General features: G+C 45.2%; 1 protein-coding gene across 8 annotated transcripts in view; it reads left to right on the top strand.

Annotated features, from left to right (window-relative positions):
* The window catches only part of LOC143764784 (erlin-1-like), a 158,363-nt gene that overhangs the window by 100,655 nt on the left and 39,571 nt on the right, over positions 1-18,137 (top strand). For all 8 annotated transcript variants that reach the window (XM_077250747.1, XM_077250744.1, XM_077250742.1 and 5 more), the window contains one exon: positions 2,618-2,679. In XM_077250747.1, coding sequence (XP_077106862.1) covers positions 2,618-2,679 — 62 coding nt within the window. The remainder of the gene's footprint in view (positions 1-2,617; positions 2,680-18,137) is intronic.

An 18,137-nucleotide genomic window follows, 5' to 3' on the forward strand; every position in this document is an offset into this window, starting at 1 on the left:
TAATAGCCACTAAAGGCTACACAGACAGCTGCGGGCTGATATTCATAGCCTGGGAAGATCTATGGGTATTACCTGCTTCCCAGGCTATGAACACTGGCCCCCAGTTGCCGGCTTTCCCACTCTGGAATTTTTTAATTAAACATAATGCGTTTAAGGCCGGTGTCACACTTGCGAGAAACTTGCACGAGTCTTGCACCTCAATAACCAGAACTGCCCCCGGCACTCGGGATCGGAGTGTGCGGCTGCATGTATTTCTATGCAGCTGAACGCTCCGGTCCAAGTGCCGGTTATGGAGGTGCGAGACTCGTGCGAGTTTCTCGTAAAGTGTGACCCCGGTGTAACAGATTTTTTTTCTATATATAAATAGATCTAGCTATCGATAGACAGATATATCTATAGATAGATAGATCTATAGATAGATAGATCTGTAGATTTATCTATCCATAGATCTATAGTTATATCGATAGATCTATCTATATCTATAGACGTATCTATAAATATATGTATCTGTCCATCTCATTCCTTCTATCTATCGCATATCTATCTCAGATAGATAGATATGGGATAGATAGAAGGAATGAGATAGACCGATCTATAGATAGACAGATCTATAGATAGATGGAATGAGAGATTGATTGATGGAATGAGATAGATAGACCGATCTATAGATAGATGGAATGAGATAGACAGATCTATAGATAGGTGGAATGACACAGATAGATAGATGGAATGAGATAGATAGATTGATATGGGATAGATACTGTAGATCGATAGATGGACATACATAGATTTATAGATGGATCTAACTCTCTTTGACAACCTCCCCCACCGTTCCTCCAAAACTGTCCTGAACAAAATTACTAATGGCTTACAGCCAAAGCTAACACAGTTCTCCATCCTCCTCCTTCTCGACCTGTCCTCTGCCTTCGACACAGTCGAACACTGCATATTGCTACAGATTATTTCTTCCCTTGGCATCAAAGACCTTACCCTGTCCTGGATTGCCTCATATCTTTCTGACCGCACATTTAGCATTTCCCACTCCCACACTACCTCCTCATCCCGCCCTCTCTCTGTTGCAGGCCCTCAAGGCTCTGTCCTAGGGCCCCTACTTTTTTCCATCTATACCTTTGACCGCCTCCATGATTTCTCCCGAATATTCCCCATCCTCTGGAATTCCACTCCTCAACACGTCCGATTATCCACCACCCTCGGATCCTTCAGACGGAACCTGAAAAACCCATCTCTTCAGGAAAGCTTACAGCCTGCAATAACCATTCTGCCGCCTCACCACCACCCGGGCTGCCTCGCCAACACCACCGGAGCTGCTGCACCCCCCAACCTTCTGTTTCTTCCCCATTATCCTGTAGAATGTACGGTAAGTCCGCAAGGACAGGGTCCTCTCCCCTCTATATCTATATCTATAACTTTGAATGTAACCCCTTCTCGTGTACAGCACCATGGAATTAATGGTGCTATATAAATAAAAAATATCTATAAGTCTATCTGTGTGTGTAATGGAGTGTGGGTTGGACCAGAAATTACATCACAAATCTTTCTTTTTTGTGTGTGTTATATACAGTATTTAGCTTACAAAAAAAGCATACAAATCCGCATGAAAAAAAAAAATCAAAAACGTAAGTGACCTGCCAGTGACCTCTGATACAGATTTGGTGCATATTTTACCTGCCTCAAATCCTGAGTAAATACTGAGCCAATCCTGACCGTGGAAACATACCCTTAGGTGGGAAGTCCTAAAGGTACCGTCACATTAAGCGACGCTGCAGCGATAGCGACAACGATGCTGATCGCTGCAGCGTCGCTGTTTGATCGCTGGAGAGCTGTCACACAGACCGCTCTCCAGCGACCAACGATGCCGAGGTCCCCGGGTAACCAGGGTAAACATCGGGTTGCTAAGCGCAGGGCCGTGCTTAGTAACCCGATGTTTACCCTGGTTACCAGCGTAAAAGTAAAAAAAACAAACAGTACATGCTCACCTGCGCGTCCCCCAGCCTCTGCTTCCTGACACTGACTGAGCTCCGGCCCTAACAGCACAGCGGTGACGTCACCGCTGTGCTTTCACTTTCACTTCAGGGCCGGAGCTCAGTCAGTGTCAGTGTTTTTTTTACTTTTACGCTGGTAACCAGGGTAAACATCGGGTTACTAAGCGCGGCCCTGCGCTTAGTAACCCGATGTTTACCCTGGTTACCAGTGTAAAACATCGCTGGTATCGTTGCTTTTGCTGTCAAACACAACGATACACAGCGATCGGACGACCAAATAAAGTTCTGGACTTTATTCAGCGACCAGCGACATCACAGCAGGATCCTGATCGCTGCGTGTCAAACTAAACGATATCGCTAGCGAGGACGCTGCAACGTCACGGATCGCTAGCGATATCGTTTAGTGTGACGGTACCTTTAGTCCTCATGTACAAACATGGCAGTTTATACTGACCCGTTACCTGAAAGGACAGGTAGGCTTTAAATAAATATAATAATGAAAACGTCCTGCACACACAACATGGCTATATCTGTCTTTTCTGATTGTCTCATGTTGCTCTTTATTTTTTACTGTCTGCTAATATTTTCTTGTCATTTTCGTTCTTTTCTTCCAGTGGCGGTGTAATGATTTACTTTGACCGTATTGAAGTTGTTAACATGTTGATTCCCCCTGCGGGTCAGTACTGCCATGTATGTGTGCTAGTCTATTTGTCACAGATTTAGAATTTGCAATTTTTAAGTGACCTTTTAAGTGACCTTAAGTGATTTTTGTGTTGTGGTATTCATTGTTTCTTTTTTTGTGCCAAGTTCTTCAAAATGGTGCATACAGGTTGATGAATTTTGGATATTTTTTTGTCTTTTACCTCATTTGCACCTTTTTAGCTCGAAAATGTTGCAAAATCCTTTACCCCCTGGGTACGGAAAGTATTCAGACCCCTTTAAATTTTTCACTCTTTGTTTCTTTGCAGCCATTTGGTAAATTCAAAAAAGTAAATTTTTACTCTGCACCCCATCTTGACTGAAAAAAAACCAAATGTAGACATTTTTGCAAATTTATTAAAAAAGAAAAATTGAAATATCACATGGTCATAAGTATTCAGACCCTTCTGCTCAGTATTGAGTAGAAGCACCCTTTTGAGCTAGTACAGCCACGAGCCTTCTTGGGAATGATGCAACAAGTTTTTCACACCTGGATTTGTAGATCCTCTGTCATTTTTCCTTGCGGCTTCTCTAGGTTAGATGGGGAATGTTGTTGGACAGCCATTTTCAGGCCTCTCCATCCAGAGATGCTCAATTGGGTTTAGGTCACGGCTCTGGATAGGCCAGTTAAGAATGGTCACAGTGTTGTTCTGAAGTCACTCCTTTGTTATTTTAGCTGTGTGCTTAGGGTCATTGTCTTGTTGGAAAATGAACCTTTGGCCAAGTCTGAGATCCAGAGCACTATGGAAGAGGTTCGCATATCGGCTTCAGGAAAATGGCCGCCGCGATCTCCATCTGCGCACGCGCGGCATCCCGCGGCCATTTTCATGAAGCCCCGGGCAGCAGAGCGCTCCATCTGCGCACGCGCGGCCTCAGGAAGATGGCCAGCGATGAAGCGGTAAATAGCGCAGATCACGTCTTTTTCTTCAGCTGCGCAGTGCATTCCGCTGTTGGGCATGCGCAAACCACTACGCCACCAACGGAAAGATAAGCAAGATCTGGGGGAGAAGAAGCGATTTCACCACACCCATTTGACCAGACCACCTTGATTGACAGGCGAAAACGGCGACTTTGGTAACGTATTTCGGCAGCATAGGTGGGGAATCAGGGTACACAAAATACACTATTGTCCAGCACAGCTCAGCTCAGCTCAGCCCTATTTAATGGTATTTTTTATCTCATACTGAAAAAACGGAGTGACAGGTTCCCTTTAAGGATTATGGAGGTTACTGTGCTCTCAGGAACCTTGAATACTGCTTAAATACTTTTGTAACCTTGGTCAGATCTGTGCTTGCCACAATTCTATCTCTAAGCTCCTTGACCAGTTCCTTTGACCTCATGATTCTCATTTGGTCTGACATGCACTGTGAGCTGTGAGGTCTTATATAGACAGGTGTGTGCCTTTCCAAATCAAGTCCTATCAGTTTAATTAAACACCGCTGGACTCTAGTGAAGGAGTAGAACCATCTCAAGGAGAATCACAAGTAAATGGACAGTATGTGACTTAAATATGAGTGTCTGAGCAAAGGGTCTGACTACTTATGACCATGTGATATTTGTTTTTCTTTTTTAATAAATATGCAAAAATGTCTAGATTTCTGTTTTGTTTTCAGTCAAGATGGGGTGCAGAGTGTACATTAATGAGAAAAAAATGAACTTTTTTGAATTTACCAAATGACTGCAATGCAACCAAGAGTGAGAAATTTAAAGGGGTCTGAATACTTTCCGTACCCACTGTATTCTAGGCAAATAGTGCCCTTTCCTTTCCTAGCCCTTCCATGTGCCCAAGCAGAATTTCTTGACCGCATGTGGAGTATAGTTGCGTTTGGGACAAATTGCAAAACAAATTATGAGGTCCTTTTTCTTAGTCTCCCATGACAGCACCACGGAGAGAGGGCATCCGCCTTTCAGGGACAGGAAACTTACAGATAAAAGGGCGGTACCTCTCCCTTGCATCAGATGGTTTCCTGTCCCTGACGGGGAACCTTCAGCATGGTACCTGCACGAAGATGACATCTGGATGAAGAGGACCAGTGCCGGGTAGTCTGGTTCCGGCAGCGAGGAGGCTCCTGCCGCGATTGTTCCGGTACTTGGAGCAGCCACCACTGGGACTGATGGGTACTTCAGGGTGCGCAGGAGGGGAGTGCAGCCGCAGCTCCAGAGTGGAGATGTGGTACCCGGGTTCCCGGGAGTACACACGCTTGGCAGTGTGTACATGAGCTGCACCAAGATGGCCGCCACTCCGGAAATGGAGCGCAAATTCCGGTACCCGGGGCGGGCGCATGCGCAGTAGCGCTCTCCTCACTGAACGCAGGTGTAGGGGGGCAGGACCATAGAGGACGCTGCAGAGCGGCAGATTTAAAAAGGAGACCGATGCAGACAGCTACTGCTGTATGCGGTCTCCACAACCATGGAAGGCAGCAACAAGCAGCTCCAGCAGGAGCAGCAACAGCACCAGCTTAAACAGCAGCAACCGAAGCGCCATCATAAACAGCAGGATGGGCCAAAAGACAAAGACAAGCGAAGCAGCTATTCCAGTAACCGCTCCACACAGCGCAGGAGATCGGCTGCAGCAAACACATCACCACCTACGGATCCCTTGGTCCAAGCAGTCCCCCCTCCAGAACCGGTACCTGCGAGTTCATCTAATGATGAGTGGACGTTGAGAAGTTCAACCATTATAAGGGGGTTACTTCTGTTCCCTTAATAGGGAATGAAGAAGTCGGGGAAAATGAGGAACCGGTCCTGCCCCACGTGTAACAGGCCCTTATCAGAATCTTGTGATAAGAAGCTCTGTAGATCATGCATAGAGAAAATAGTATGTGAGGAAACCCTGGGTTTTGCTTCTGAACTAAGATCCGCAATTAGGTCTGAAGTTCAGAATGCCTTCTCAACCATCTCCCGGGGGGGGGGGGCAAAATTATATATATATATATATATACAAAAAACACCGAATAATATCCCTTATGGGGTCATGAAGGATACCGAATATTTAAACCAATATGAAGAAACCTTCACTAAAAGACCAAGAAAATAATTGATGACCTGGACGAAGCATTTCCTGTGCGAAACGCGCGTCGGGTGTGGTGGGTCTCCGGGTCTATTCTTGTGGTAACTATACCTTATATTGTTTGCATATCTATGCCTGTAATGTATACACTTTATTGGTTCCTGTGTTTCATATATTTTAGCTCAGGTCTTGGCACTATTTAGCCTTGCATTTTGTACTGTTGCACTAATATAGTTTAAAAGTATACAGCACAATTGCACTATTGCACTTTACTACCTTTATTTATGTGTTCTTTTTGTGGCTCTGTTAGTTCATGACACACTATGTGTGTAGTATCCTGACTGTGCAATAATATTAATTTTTTTGTATACACTATTACTGTATTTAGACCCGTGTTGTCCCACCATTCTTTCTGCACTGGTGGCCACTATCATTATTTTATATTTATGTATGTTTTGTCTTCAATAAAATTTAGTACATTTTTCAATTATTTTCTTGGTCTTTTAGTGAAGGTTTCTTCATATTGGTTTATATATATATATATATATATATATATATATATATATATATATATATATATATATATATATATATATATATATATATATATATACTCCAAATCTGACCCCTCTACCCCAGGGGAACTGGATTTGGATGCCTCAGACTCCTCAGCTTCATCCTTGGGTGAAGATAAAGGGGGCATCACTGCTTTCCCCTAGACGAAGTAGAAGGTCTGGTGAAAGCAGTAAGTTCCACCATGGGAATGGAAGACCCCCGTCCGGATAGGACAATCCACGACATAATATTCAGAGGGTTAGGACAGAAGAAACAGAGTGTTCCCAATAAACCCAAATGTCCAAACCTTAATCAACAGGGAATAGGAAAAACTATTATAAATTATAAATGGGGAGGTGGAAGAATTCCAATACAGGGCGCTTCCATTCGGAATATCGATAGCCCCCCCGGATGTTTACAAAATTAGTAGCAGAAATAATGGACCACCTGAGGGAACAGGATATTCTAATTATTCCATACTAAGACGATCTGCTAATAGTGAGCGACTCAGTCCAGAACTGCAGAGTCCAAAGAGACAGCATAATGAGAACCCTGGAGAATCTAGGATGGCTCCTAAACTTAGAAAATTCAAGATTGGAACCCAGCAGAATTCAAGAATTTCTAGGCCTAACACTGGACTCACAAAAACAGAAATGTCGCCTTCCAGCACCCAAAACACAAAACATTTTACACATTGTAACAAAAGCCTTACAAAATCCCTCCATGACATTAAGGAAAGCAATGTTACTATTGGGCTCCCTCTCGGCTTGTTTACCCACTGTACAGTGGGCCCAACTACATACAAGAGACCTCCAATGGGATATACTGGAGAATCAGTACAAATTAAGAGGCCACTTAGAAGGACATCTAACTCTAAATTCCTCGTCTACTCATTCCCTACTTTGGTGGACCAATGTCCACAATTTGTCCAAAGGGATTCCCTGGGTAACAAAAATATCCCGTATAATTACTGCAAGCCCCACGGGATGGGGAGCCCACATGAACAACCTAGTTACTCAGGGAACATGGGAAAATCAGGAGCTGGAAGCTTCTTCGAATAAAAAAGAGCTATGGGCCGTAGGTCAGGCTCTCTCGTTTTTTCTACCCCAACTACAGGTCAACATGTCCGCATATTTTCGGACAACCAAGTAGCAGTAGCTTATGTAAACCATCAGGGAGGTACCAGGTCCCGAACCCTGATAAACACCTCCTCCAGGATCCTCAGACTAGCGGAAGAGAATCTTCTATACCTCTCAGCACTTCAAATCCCAGGGATAGAAAATCAAAAGGCAGATTATCTGAGTCGTACGCAATTAAAACAATGGTGAATGGGTCTTGAATCAATCCATCTTTCAAAAAAATAACAAAGATGTGGGGAACTCCAACGTTAGACTTGTTTGCCAATCACAAGAACAAAAAAGCAGAAGCCTTCTGCTTCCTCAATCCCAAGGGGAACCATGAGGCTCTAGATGCCTTCATGCTTCCATGGACCCAGAATCTAACATACGCCTTTCCCCCATTCATCCTTATACCTGCAGTAATACGGAATGTCAGAGAAGGCAGGGCGAGGATTATACTAATAGCCCCATTCTGGCCGAAGAGAACCTGTTTTTCTTGGCTGAGAATACTATACATCACCGATCCTTGGGTTCTACCGGATATCCCGGACCTCCTGTCCTAGGGACCAGTCTTACACACTCAAGCAGCGAACCTCCATTTAACAGCATGGAATTTGAAAGGTTGCTGCTGAGAGAAAGAGGGTTCTCAGATGAACTGATCTCTACACTTCAAAAGAGTAGAAAACCAGTTACTACTAGAACTTACAGCAAAACCTGGAGGAAATTCTTATCCACCTCCAAGGTAAAGATCCAGGATGGGCCTCAATTACGGAAGTACTTGAATTTTTACAAAAAGATCTAGAGAAGGGCCTAGCGGTCAGCACCTTTAAAAGTTCAGGTAGCAGCCCTAGGTGCACTTTATAACCAGGATATTGCAGGCAACCCTTGGGTAGCAAGATTCATCAAAGCGGCATTAAGACCTAAACCTTTGGTCAGTCAAAAACTACCATCCTGGGATCTGAACTTTGTCCTATCTGCCCTAATAGGACCCCCGATTGAGCCGATACACAGCCTCCCTTAACCCCTTCATGACCTTGGGATTTTCCATTTTTCCATGTTCGTTTTTCACTCCCCTCCTTCCTAGAGCCATAACTTTTTTATTTTTCCATCAATATGGCCATATGATGGCTTATTTTTTGCAAAACGAGTTGTACTTCTGCCATGCCAAAACATGGTATCCATACACAGACAGCTGTTTCGGGGTATTTGCCCCTCATCAGTTTGGAGTAGGAAACTGGGTGTTAGGAGCAGTGCCTAGTGAAAAGGCTATAAACATAAGGATGAATGACCTCGAGGAGATCAAAGCATCCAACACCGCGGAGACACCATCACGTGTTTCTCAACGCAGTGATCCAGAACACTGCCCCCATCCCTTATGGGAAATATGCAAATGCATGTAGAAAAGCCGCGGAGACACCATCACGTGTTTCTCAACGCAAGCAATGAATAGCCAGGTCTTTCACCGGGAAGGAACAACCACGGGAAGGGCAGCATCCATATTTTCCATAAGGGATGGGGGCAGTGTTCTGGATCACTGCGTTGAGAAACACGTGATGGTGTCTCCGCGGTGTTGGATGCTTTGATCTCCTCGAGGTCATTCATCCTTATGTTTATAGCCTTTTCACTAGGCACTGCTCCTAACACCCAGTTTCCTACTCCAAACTGATGAGGGGCAAATACCCCGAAACAGCTGTCTGTGTATGGATACCATGTTTTGGCATAGGTGGTTTTCCTTTATTGGATGCTGCCCTTCTCGTGATTGTTCCTTCCCGGTGAAAGACCTGGCTATTCATTGCTTGCGTTGAGAATTACGAGTTCATAGACACCAAACATGTCTAGGTTCTCTTTTATCTAAGTGGTGAAAAAGAATTCCAAACTTTGCTAAAAAAAAGAAAAAAAAAAAAATTGTCTCATTTTCCGATACTTGTAGCGTCTCCATTTTTCGTGATCTGGGGTCGGTTGAGGGCTTATTTTTTGCGTTCCAAGCTGACGTTTTTAGTGATACCACTTTTGTGCAGATACGTTCTTTTGATCGCCCATTATTGCATTTTTAATGCAATGTCGCGGCGACCAAAAAAACGTAATTCTGGCATTTCGATTTTATTTTTCTCGCTACGCCATTTAGCGATCATTTTAAACCTTTTTTTTTATTGATGGATCGGGCGATTCTGAAGGCGGCGATACCAAATAGACTGTTCCAAATTATTATGCAAATACTATTTCCTCATATTTTCTCTAAATTACCTATCTGAATTGCAGTCATTGTTATTTTCCAGTCATCTACTATTCTAGTATAATTGCAATGTTTTGGAATAAACTGCCTATGAAAACAGTATCTTTAAAAAAAATAAATAAACACTCAAAATGCATGTTCCAAATTATTATGCACAGCAGAGTTTTCAACCTTTTTTTTTTATTATTTTGAACAAAAAAAATGGTCAATTGTGAAGTTATAAGCATTATCAGCTTATTACAAAATGAAATCAAACAGTTTTCAAGTGAAAACTTTATTCGAGGTGATGTTACATTTGCACATAGGAACCCTTGTTCGAAAGAAGCTTCTGAACTCTCTCGTCCATTGAATTTGTCAGTTTTTGGATGGTTTCTGCTTCAATTGTTTTGCATGTTGGCAGAATACCCTCCCAGAGCTGTTGCTTAAATGTGAACTGCCTCCCGCCATCATAGACACTCCTTTTGATGATGCTTTAGAGGTTCTCAATGGGTTTGAGGTCAGGGGAAGATGTGTTTTTTGCAGCATGAGGTGGTGCATTATCATGCATGAAAATGATCTTGCTGCGGAAAGCACGGTTCTTCCTCTTGAACCATGGCAGGAAGTGTTGTTTTAGAAACTCCACATAGATTATGGATTTCATCTTTACCCCCTTTAGGGATCAAAAAGGGGCCGACAATCTCTCTCCCCATGATTCCAGCCCAAAACGTTACTCCACCTCCTCCTTGTTGGCGCCTTAGCCATTTTTTCATGGGGTGTACATCAACCAGCCATCCTCCACTCCATCCATCTGGACCATCAAGCGTTGCACGGCACTCATCAGTGAACAAAACAGTTTGGAAGTCAGTCTTCATGTATCCTTTGGCCCACTGGAGCCATTTCTGCTTGTGTGCAGTGGATAGAGGTGATCGACAGGATGGCTTACGCACAGCTGCAAACCTCTGAAGGACCCTGCATCTTGTTGTTCTGGGAATGTTGGAGGCACCAGCAGCTTCAAAATCTTGTCTGCTGCTATGACAAGGCATTTTTGCAGCTGCTCTTTTAACCTTACGCAATTGCCTGTTGGAAAGAGTCCTCAATTTTTCCTTATCAGCACGCACACATGTGTGCTGGGAATCAGCTACATACTTCTTGATTGTGAGATGATTACGATGAAGTGTCTTGGCAATGTTGTTTGTAGTCATGCCTTGACCTAAATACTCCACAATTTGTTGCTTCTCAGCAGCCAACACATCCTTTTTCTTTCCCATTTTGGCAAAAAATGTAGGCTGCTTAATAATGTGGAACAGCCTTCTTTAGGCATTACAAATTAGATTTAAACTCTACATCTGATTTGACCTTTGATAGAAGAGTCCTTCAGGCTGTGGTCCCTCCCTAAGCTTCCATTCTCTGAAATTCTCTCCGTGGTGCTGTCATGGGAGACTGAGAAATTCCTAGTTACTCACCGATAATGGTGTTTCTCAGAGCCCATTGCAGCACCCGCTTATTCCCTCCCATCACGTGTGTTCGGTGAGCACATTTTTTTGTACATAATATAATCCAATATAGGCACGGTGTTCCTTCTCTGATAAGCAATACTATAATGTGTATATATTTTCTGTTGTCACTAACCTGGAGGTCCTCCGATGCTCTGTAGACCAACTGATGCGAGGGAGAGGTACCGCCCTTTTATCTGTAGGTTTCCTGTCCCTGAAGGGTGGATCTCCGCTCTCCGTGGTGCTGGTATGGGCTCCGAGAAACAACGTTATCGGTGAGTAACTATGACTTTCTCCTATTTTCTATTGTGAAGACCACAAATTTGAGGCTAAAACAACATTTTCGTTAAAAGAAAATTTTCAATATGATTAGCTAATGTTCTCAAATTCTTTGTAGTACCTGTAGGTTCAAAATGCTCACTGTACCCCTGGATAAAATCCCTGTAGAGTGTAGTTTCCAAAATGGGGTCACTTATGAGGGGGGTTTTCCACTGTTTTGGCACATCAGGGGCTCTCCAAACACGACATGACGCCTGCAGACCATTCCATGAAAGACTGCGTTCCAAAACGTCACTCCTTCCTTTCCGAGTCCTGCCGTGCTCCCAAACTGTGGTTTTCCTCCACATATCTGTGTACTCAGGAGAAATTGCAAAACAAATATTTGGGTCCATTTTCTCCTGTTACTGTTGGAAAAATAAAAAAAACATTTGGCTAAAAGTACATATTTGTTGGTAACGTGATTTTTTTATTTTTATTTTTTTCACAGCTCTACATTATAAATTTCTGTGAAGCACCTGGGGGTTTCAGGTGCTCATGACACATCTAGATAAGTTCCATAAAGTGTAGAGTTTCCAAAATGGGGTCACTTGTTTGGGTTTCCACTGTTTAGGCACATCAGGGGCTCTCCAAACATGACATGGTGTCTGCTCTCGATTACAGCTGGTTTTGCTTTCAAAAAGTCAAACTGTGCTACTTCTCTTCCGAGCCCTGCCATGAGCCCAAACAGTGTATTTCCCCCACATATTGGGTATCGGCGTACTCAGGAGAATGTGCACAACAAAGTTTAGCGTCTACTTTCTCCTGTTACCCTTGTGAAAATAACACACTTGGAGCTTAAATAACATTTTTGTGAAAAAAGTTAAAGGGTATCTGTCACCTCATTTTGGCTCTATAAACTGCGGCCACCACCATCAGGGGCTTATCTACAGCATTCTGTAATGCTGTAGAAAAGCCCCCAATGTAACCTGAAAGGTATGAAAAACAAGATTTTATTTATTTATATAGCACCATTGATTCCATGGAGCTCTACATAAGGGGGTTACATACAAATTACAGATATCAGATAAGCAAACTAACAATTACAGATTGATACAGAGGGGCGGGGACCCTGCCCTTGCGGGCTTACATTCTACAGGATGGTGGGGAAGGAGACAATAGGTTGAGGGTTGCAGCAGCTCCGGTGTTGGTGAGGCTGTAGCTTTGGTAGTGGTGAGGAGGCAGCGGGGTCGGTGCAGGCTGTAGGCTTTCCTGAAGAGGTGGGTTTTCAGGTTCCGTCTGAAGGATCCAAATGTGGTTGATAGTCGGACGTGTTGGGGCAAAGAATTCCAGAGGATGGGGGATATTCAGGAGAAGTCTTGGAGGCGGTTGGATGAGGATCGAATAAGTGTGGAGGAGAGAAGGAGGTCTTGGGAGGACCAGAGATTGCAGTAAGGAAGATATTGCGAGATTAGTTCAAAGAGGTATATGGAGGAGACAGGTTATGGATGGCTTTGTAGGTTAGCATTAGTAATTTGAACTGGATGCGCTGAGGGAATGGGGGCCAGTGAAGAGATTTGCAGAGGGGGGAAGGGGAGGAGTAGTGAGGAGAGAGATGATTTAGTCAGGCAGCAGAGTTAAGGATGGATTGGAGAGGTGCAAGGGTGTTAGCAGGGAGGCCACAGAAAAGGATGCTGCAGTAGTCAAAGCAGTAGATGATGAGGGCATGCACAAGCATTTTAGTAGTTTGACAGTTGAGGAAAGGACGGATTCTGGAGATATTTTTGTGCTGGAGGCGACAGAAGGTGGAAAGAGCTTGGATGTGCGGTTTGAAGGACAGGGCAGAGTCAAGGGTTACTCCGAGGCAGCGGACTTCCGGCACGGAGGAAAGCGTGATGTCGTTAATTGCGATAGATAGGTCAGGTAAGGAAGATCTATGAGATAGAGGAAAGATGATGAGTTCAGATGTGTCCACATTGTGTTTGAGGAAGCGAGAGGAGGAGGATATGGCTGATTGACACTCTGGGATTCTGGACAGCAGAGAGGTGATGTCTGGGCCAGAAAGGTAGATCTGAGTGTCATCAGCATAAAGGTGGTACTGGACTCCATGGGACTTTGAGTTGTCCCAGGCCAAGTGTATAGATTGAGAAGAGTAGGGGTCCTAGAACAGAGCCTTGGGGGACTCCAACAGAGAGAGGGTGGGATGAGGAGGTAGTGTGGGAGTGTGAGACGCTGAATGAGCGGTTGGAAAGGTATGAGGAGATCCAGGATAGGGCGAGGTCTTTGATGCCAAAGGAGGAGAGGATCTGTAGTAGGAGGCAGTGGTCAACTGTGTCGAAAGCAGAGGACAGGTCTCAAACGAGGAGTACAGAGTATAGTCCATTAGCTTTGGTTGTAAGTAGGTCATTAGTAATTTTGGTCAGGGCTGTCTCAGTTGAGTGATAGCGGCGGAAACCAGATTGTAGATTGTCAAAGAGCAAGTTAGATGAGAGGTGGGAAGAAAGTTCAGCGTGGACGTGCTGTTCCAGGAGTTTGGAAGCGAATGGGAGCAGCGATATTGGGTGATAGCTGGACATAGCTTTTGGATCGAGGATTGGCTTTTTAAGGATAGGCGTGATTGTGGCATATTTGAAAGCAGAAGGGAAGGTGCCAGAAGTTAGTGATAGATTGAAGAGGTGTGTTAGGGATGGGATAACAGTGGTGGTGAGGTTGGGCAGGAGATGGGATAGGGTCGAGCGCACAGGTGGTGAGGTGCGATTTGGAGAGGAGACAGAGCCCCGCTTCAGTGATGTTGGATAGGGAGGTTATGGGCATTGGTCTGGTATACAAAGGGATTGTGGTTGAACAACGAAGACTTGCCTTGTTTGGTCGACCTTATTTTTAAAGTGTGTGGCAAAGTCCTCAGCAGTGATGTGGTAGGTTGGAGGGGCCAGAGGGGGGCGGAGGTGGGAGTTAAAGGTTTTGAATAACTATTTGGGGTTGTAGGATAGGGAAGCTACAAGGGTTGTGAAGTAGGCCTGTTTAGCAGAGGTGAGAGCAGATTTAAAAACGAGTGTTGCCTGTTTGAATGCAGTGAAGTCGTCTTGCGAATGTGTTTTTTTCCAATGCCGCTCAGCAACCCTGGACACTTGCCGGAGCTTTTTAGTGGTGGTATTGTGCCATTGTTGTCTATTGATATGTCACACTCTGCCATGAACGAGAGGGGCAACCGTGTCAATTGCTGATGCGAGAGTGGCATTGTAGAAAGCAGTGGCACTGTCTGTGTCGTGGAGTGAAGATATGGATGTCATTGGTAGGATAGTCAGAGAGCGTGTGAGTGTCTAGGTGTCCAAGGTTTCTGCGGAGGTGCGCATGTTGCTGGATATGGGTGACCGGTGAAGAGGACGGGGATGAGAAAGTGAGCAGATTGTGCCCGGATAGAGGGAGAGGGGAGGGGGTGAAGTTAGATAGAGAGCAGAGACGGGTGAAGACCAGGTCTAGTGTATGTCCGTCTGTGTGGGTGGCTGCGGAGGACCACGAAGTCCAAAAGATGAAGTAAGGGACAGAAGTTTAGAGGCTGTTGACTGAAGGGTATCAGTGGGGATGTTGAAGTCACCCATGATGATGGTGGGAATGTCAGCAGAGAGCAAGTGAAGAAGCCAGGTGGAGAATTGGTCAATAAAGGCAGTGGCCGAGCCCGGAGGAAAGGTATATGATGGCCACTTGGAAGTTGGAGGGAGAGTAGATGCGAACAGCGTGGACTTCAAAAGAGGGGAGGATAAGGGAGGGTAGAGGTGGGATTGGGTTAAAGGTTCAGTTTGAAGAAAAAAGAAGACCCACTCTTCCACCATGTTTGTTGCTGGGGCGAGGGGTGTGGGTGAAGTGGAGGCCGCTGTAACACAGCGCAGCAGTGGAGGCGGTGTCAGAGGGTGTTAGCCATGTTTCTGTGAGGCCAAGGTAGGCAAGATTGCGAGAGAGAAAAAGGTCATGAATCACATGAAGCTTATTGCAGAATGAGCGGGCATTCCAGAGTGCTCCAGAGAGAGGGAGCAGAGGTGGGCGTCAGGGGCTCGGGTTTTATGTTGGAAAGATTGCGGTAGTTCATATTAGATAAGGAGCGGTAGGAGGGGGTAGTAATGGGAGGTATGAGCTGTGGGGGTTCAGGGTTGGGAGATATGTCGCCAGCAGTGAGGAGAAGCAGAGAAAGGGAGAGCAGGTGGGAGAAGTAGAATGGCCAGCTTGTTTTGTGTTTTATTAGGACAAATGATCAGGTCCGCAGAGGAGGGCAGGTGGGTAGGTAAGAGGGTTAGATTATAGTTATATTATACTCACACAGGGGCTGTCCCGGTTTGGGTCCGATGGGCGTCACAGGTCCGGGTTCGTCGCCATTGCTTCTGTTGCGGCTCCTGCGCAGGCGTACTGATTTGCCCTTTTGAGGGCAGCGAAAAGTACTGCAGTACGCAGGCGCCGGTCCTCTCTGACCTTTCCCGGCGCCTGCACACTGCAGTACTTTGCTCTGCTCTCAACAGGGCAGATAAAGTACGCCTGCGCAGGAGCTGCGACAGAAAGCAAGGAAGAGGATGTCTTCGCATGAAGATGGGAGGCGTCGGACTGCGACGCCCATCGGACTGGACTGCACCGGGCCGCCCCCCAGGTGAGTATAATCTAACTTGTTTTGCTTATCTTTCAGGTTACATCAGGGGCTTATCTACAGCATTATAGAATGCTGTAGATAAGCCCTTAAAGAAGTTGTCCACTACTATAACTTTTTTTTTTTTTCATAAATCTTGCTATTATGTGCCACTGAAAACATCCACTGTGTTTATTTTAGCAATATTACCTTTTATCATGCTGTAGCAGCACATCTTTAGTGCTGGATCCAGCTCTCATGGGGTTAATCGACAACTTCCTTTCTCCCGACTTACTGTGCTCTAATACTACAAGTTCCATGATGCATTGCACTTGCCTGTAACTCTGCACCTGGCACACCCACTCCAAAACACACCCCAACCCCTCCCTCCTCTCCCCCCTCTATCTTCAAAAAGATTTGTGATGTCATTTCTGTCCAACCTCCTCTTTTACATTTGTCCAACCCACACTCCATTACACACAAATACATAGATAGATGAAAACATACAGATATATCTATATATCTATGTCTATTTCCATAGATATGTCCACCATATCCATGTTTCTAAACCCCTTCACCCCTGGAGCTTTTTTCTTTATCGCTCCCCTTCTTTCCAGAGCCATAATTTTTCCGTCAATATGGCCATGTGAGGGCTTATTTTTTGTGGGACAAGTTCTACTTTTGAACAACACCATTGGTTTTACCATGTCGTGTGTTATGATCCGGTGACCTTGGAGCCGCATGAGACTTTCTCAGGAGTAGGTGGAACCTGTACTGACCGCAAACCCTAAACTGACACCGCAACTAGAAGTAGCCGTGGGGTGTACCTAACACATCCTAGACACCTCGACACAGCCGGAGGGCTAAATACCCCTATAGATGGAAATGGGAATTCTATCTTGCCTCAGAGCAGAACCCCAAAGAATAGGCAGCCCCCCACAAATATTGACTGTGAGTATTAGAGGAAAGACACACGCAGGCAGAAATCGGGATTTAGCAAAAGAGGCCACGCTAGCTAAATAGGAAAGGAAAGGACAGAATACTAAGCGGTCAGTATTAAAACCCTAAAAATATCCACAGCAGATAATACAAAAATTCCACCATCTAACTAAAGACATGGAATGTATATCTGCATGTCCTGAGAATCCAACTTGACTGAAATATCCAAACACAGTCTAAGCTGGACAACAAAATACAATGAATAGCACTGAATTGTAAAGCACACAGCATGTGTGCTGTAGAAACAAAAACCATACACTTATCTTTGATGATTTGGCAGCAGGGCAGGAGGAACCAGACAGAGATGCAATACCTCCAAGAACAATGGACAACTGGCAAGGGCTAATGAATCCTGCACACCTAAATACCCCAGTCAGAGCTGCAGTCAGCAGGGACACCTGCCCAGGATTGCAACCCAGGGACAACTGTATTACCACCAACAACCTCCGGAGGGAACCCAAGAGCAGAATTCACAACAGTCGTGTAACAGAAAATGTGAAAAAAAATTCAAAGTGCAATGAAATTTCAAAAAAAGTGCAAATCCCACACTTGGTTTTTGCTTGGCTTTTTTGCTAGGTTCACTAAATGCTAAGGCTGTGTGCACACGTTGCGGATTTGATTCCAGATCCGCAGTGTTTTTTGCCGCACAGAATTGCATCAAATCCGCAGTGTAGTGCACAACCAATGTAAGCCTATGGGAGCCGCAGACTTGTTGTGCACATGCTGCGGAAAAAGCCGCACTGAAACGCAGCTTTTTTTTCTCGCAGCATGTCACTTCTTTTGTGCGGAACTGCAGCGTTTCTGCACCCTTAGACTTTCATTGAGTTGGGCACATCCGCAGCAAAACCGCAGATGTAAAAAAGATCTACAGTTTTGCTGCAGATGTGGGTCCGAGAAACGCTGCAGTTCGGGAGGAGGGAAGTGTGTGGGCGGTGACGGTGTGCGTGTATGTGTGTGCTGGGTCTGCGGGCTGTTCGGGTGTGCGCGGGGCTGTTCGGGTGTGCGCGGGGCTGTTCGGGTGGGTGCCGGGCTTTTCGGGTGGGTGCCTGGCTGTTCGGGTGTATGCGGGGCTGTGCGGGGGGTCTTTTGGGGTGTGTGTGCCGGCATCATCCAATGGGACCACAAGTACGCAGCATCAAATCTGCAGCTAATTCGGATGTAATCTGGACAGTGGACACACACCA

Source organism: Ranitomeya variabilis, chromosome 4, assembly GCF_051348905.1.
Source record: "Ranitomeya variabilis isolate aRanVar5 chromosome 4, aRanVar5.hap1, whole genome shotgun sequence".
NCBI lineage: Eukaryota > Metazoa > Chordata > Amphibia > Anura > Dendrobatidae > Ranitomeya > Ranitomeya variabilis.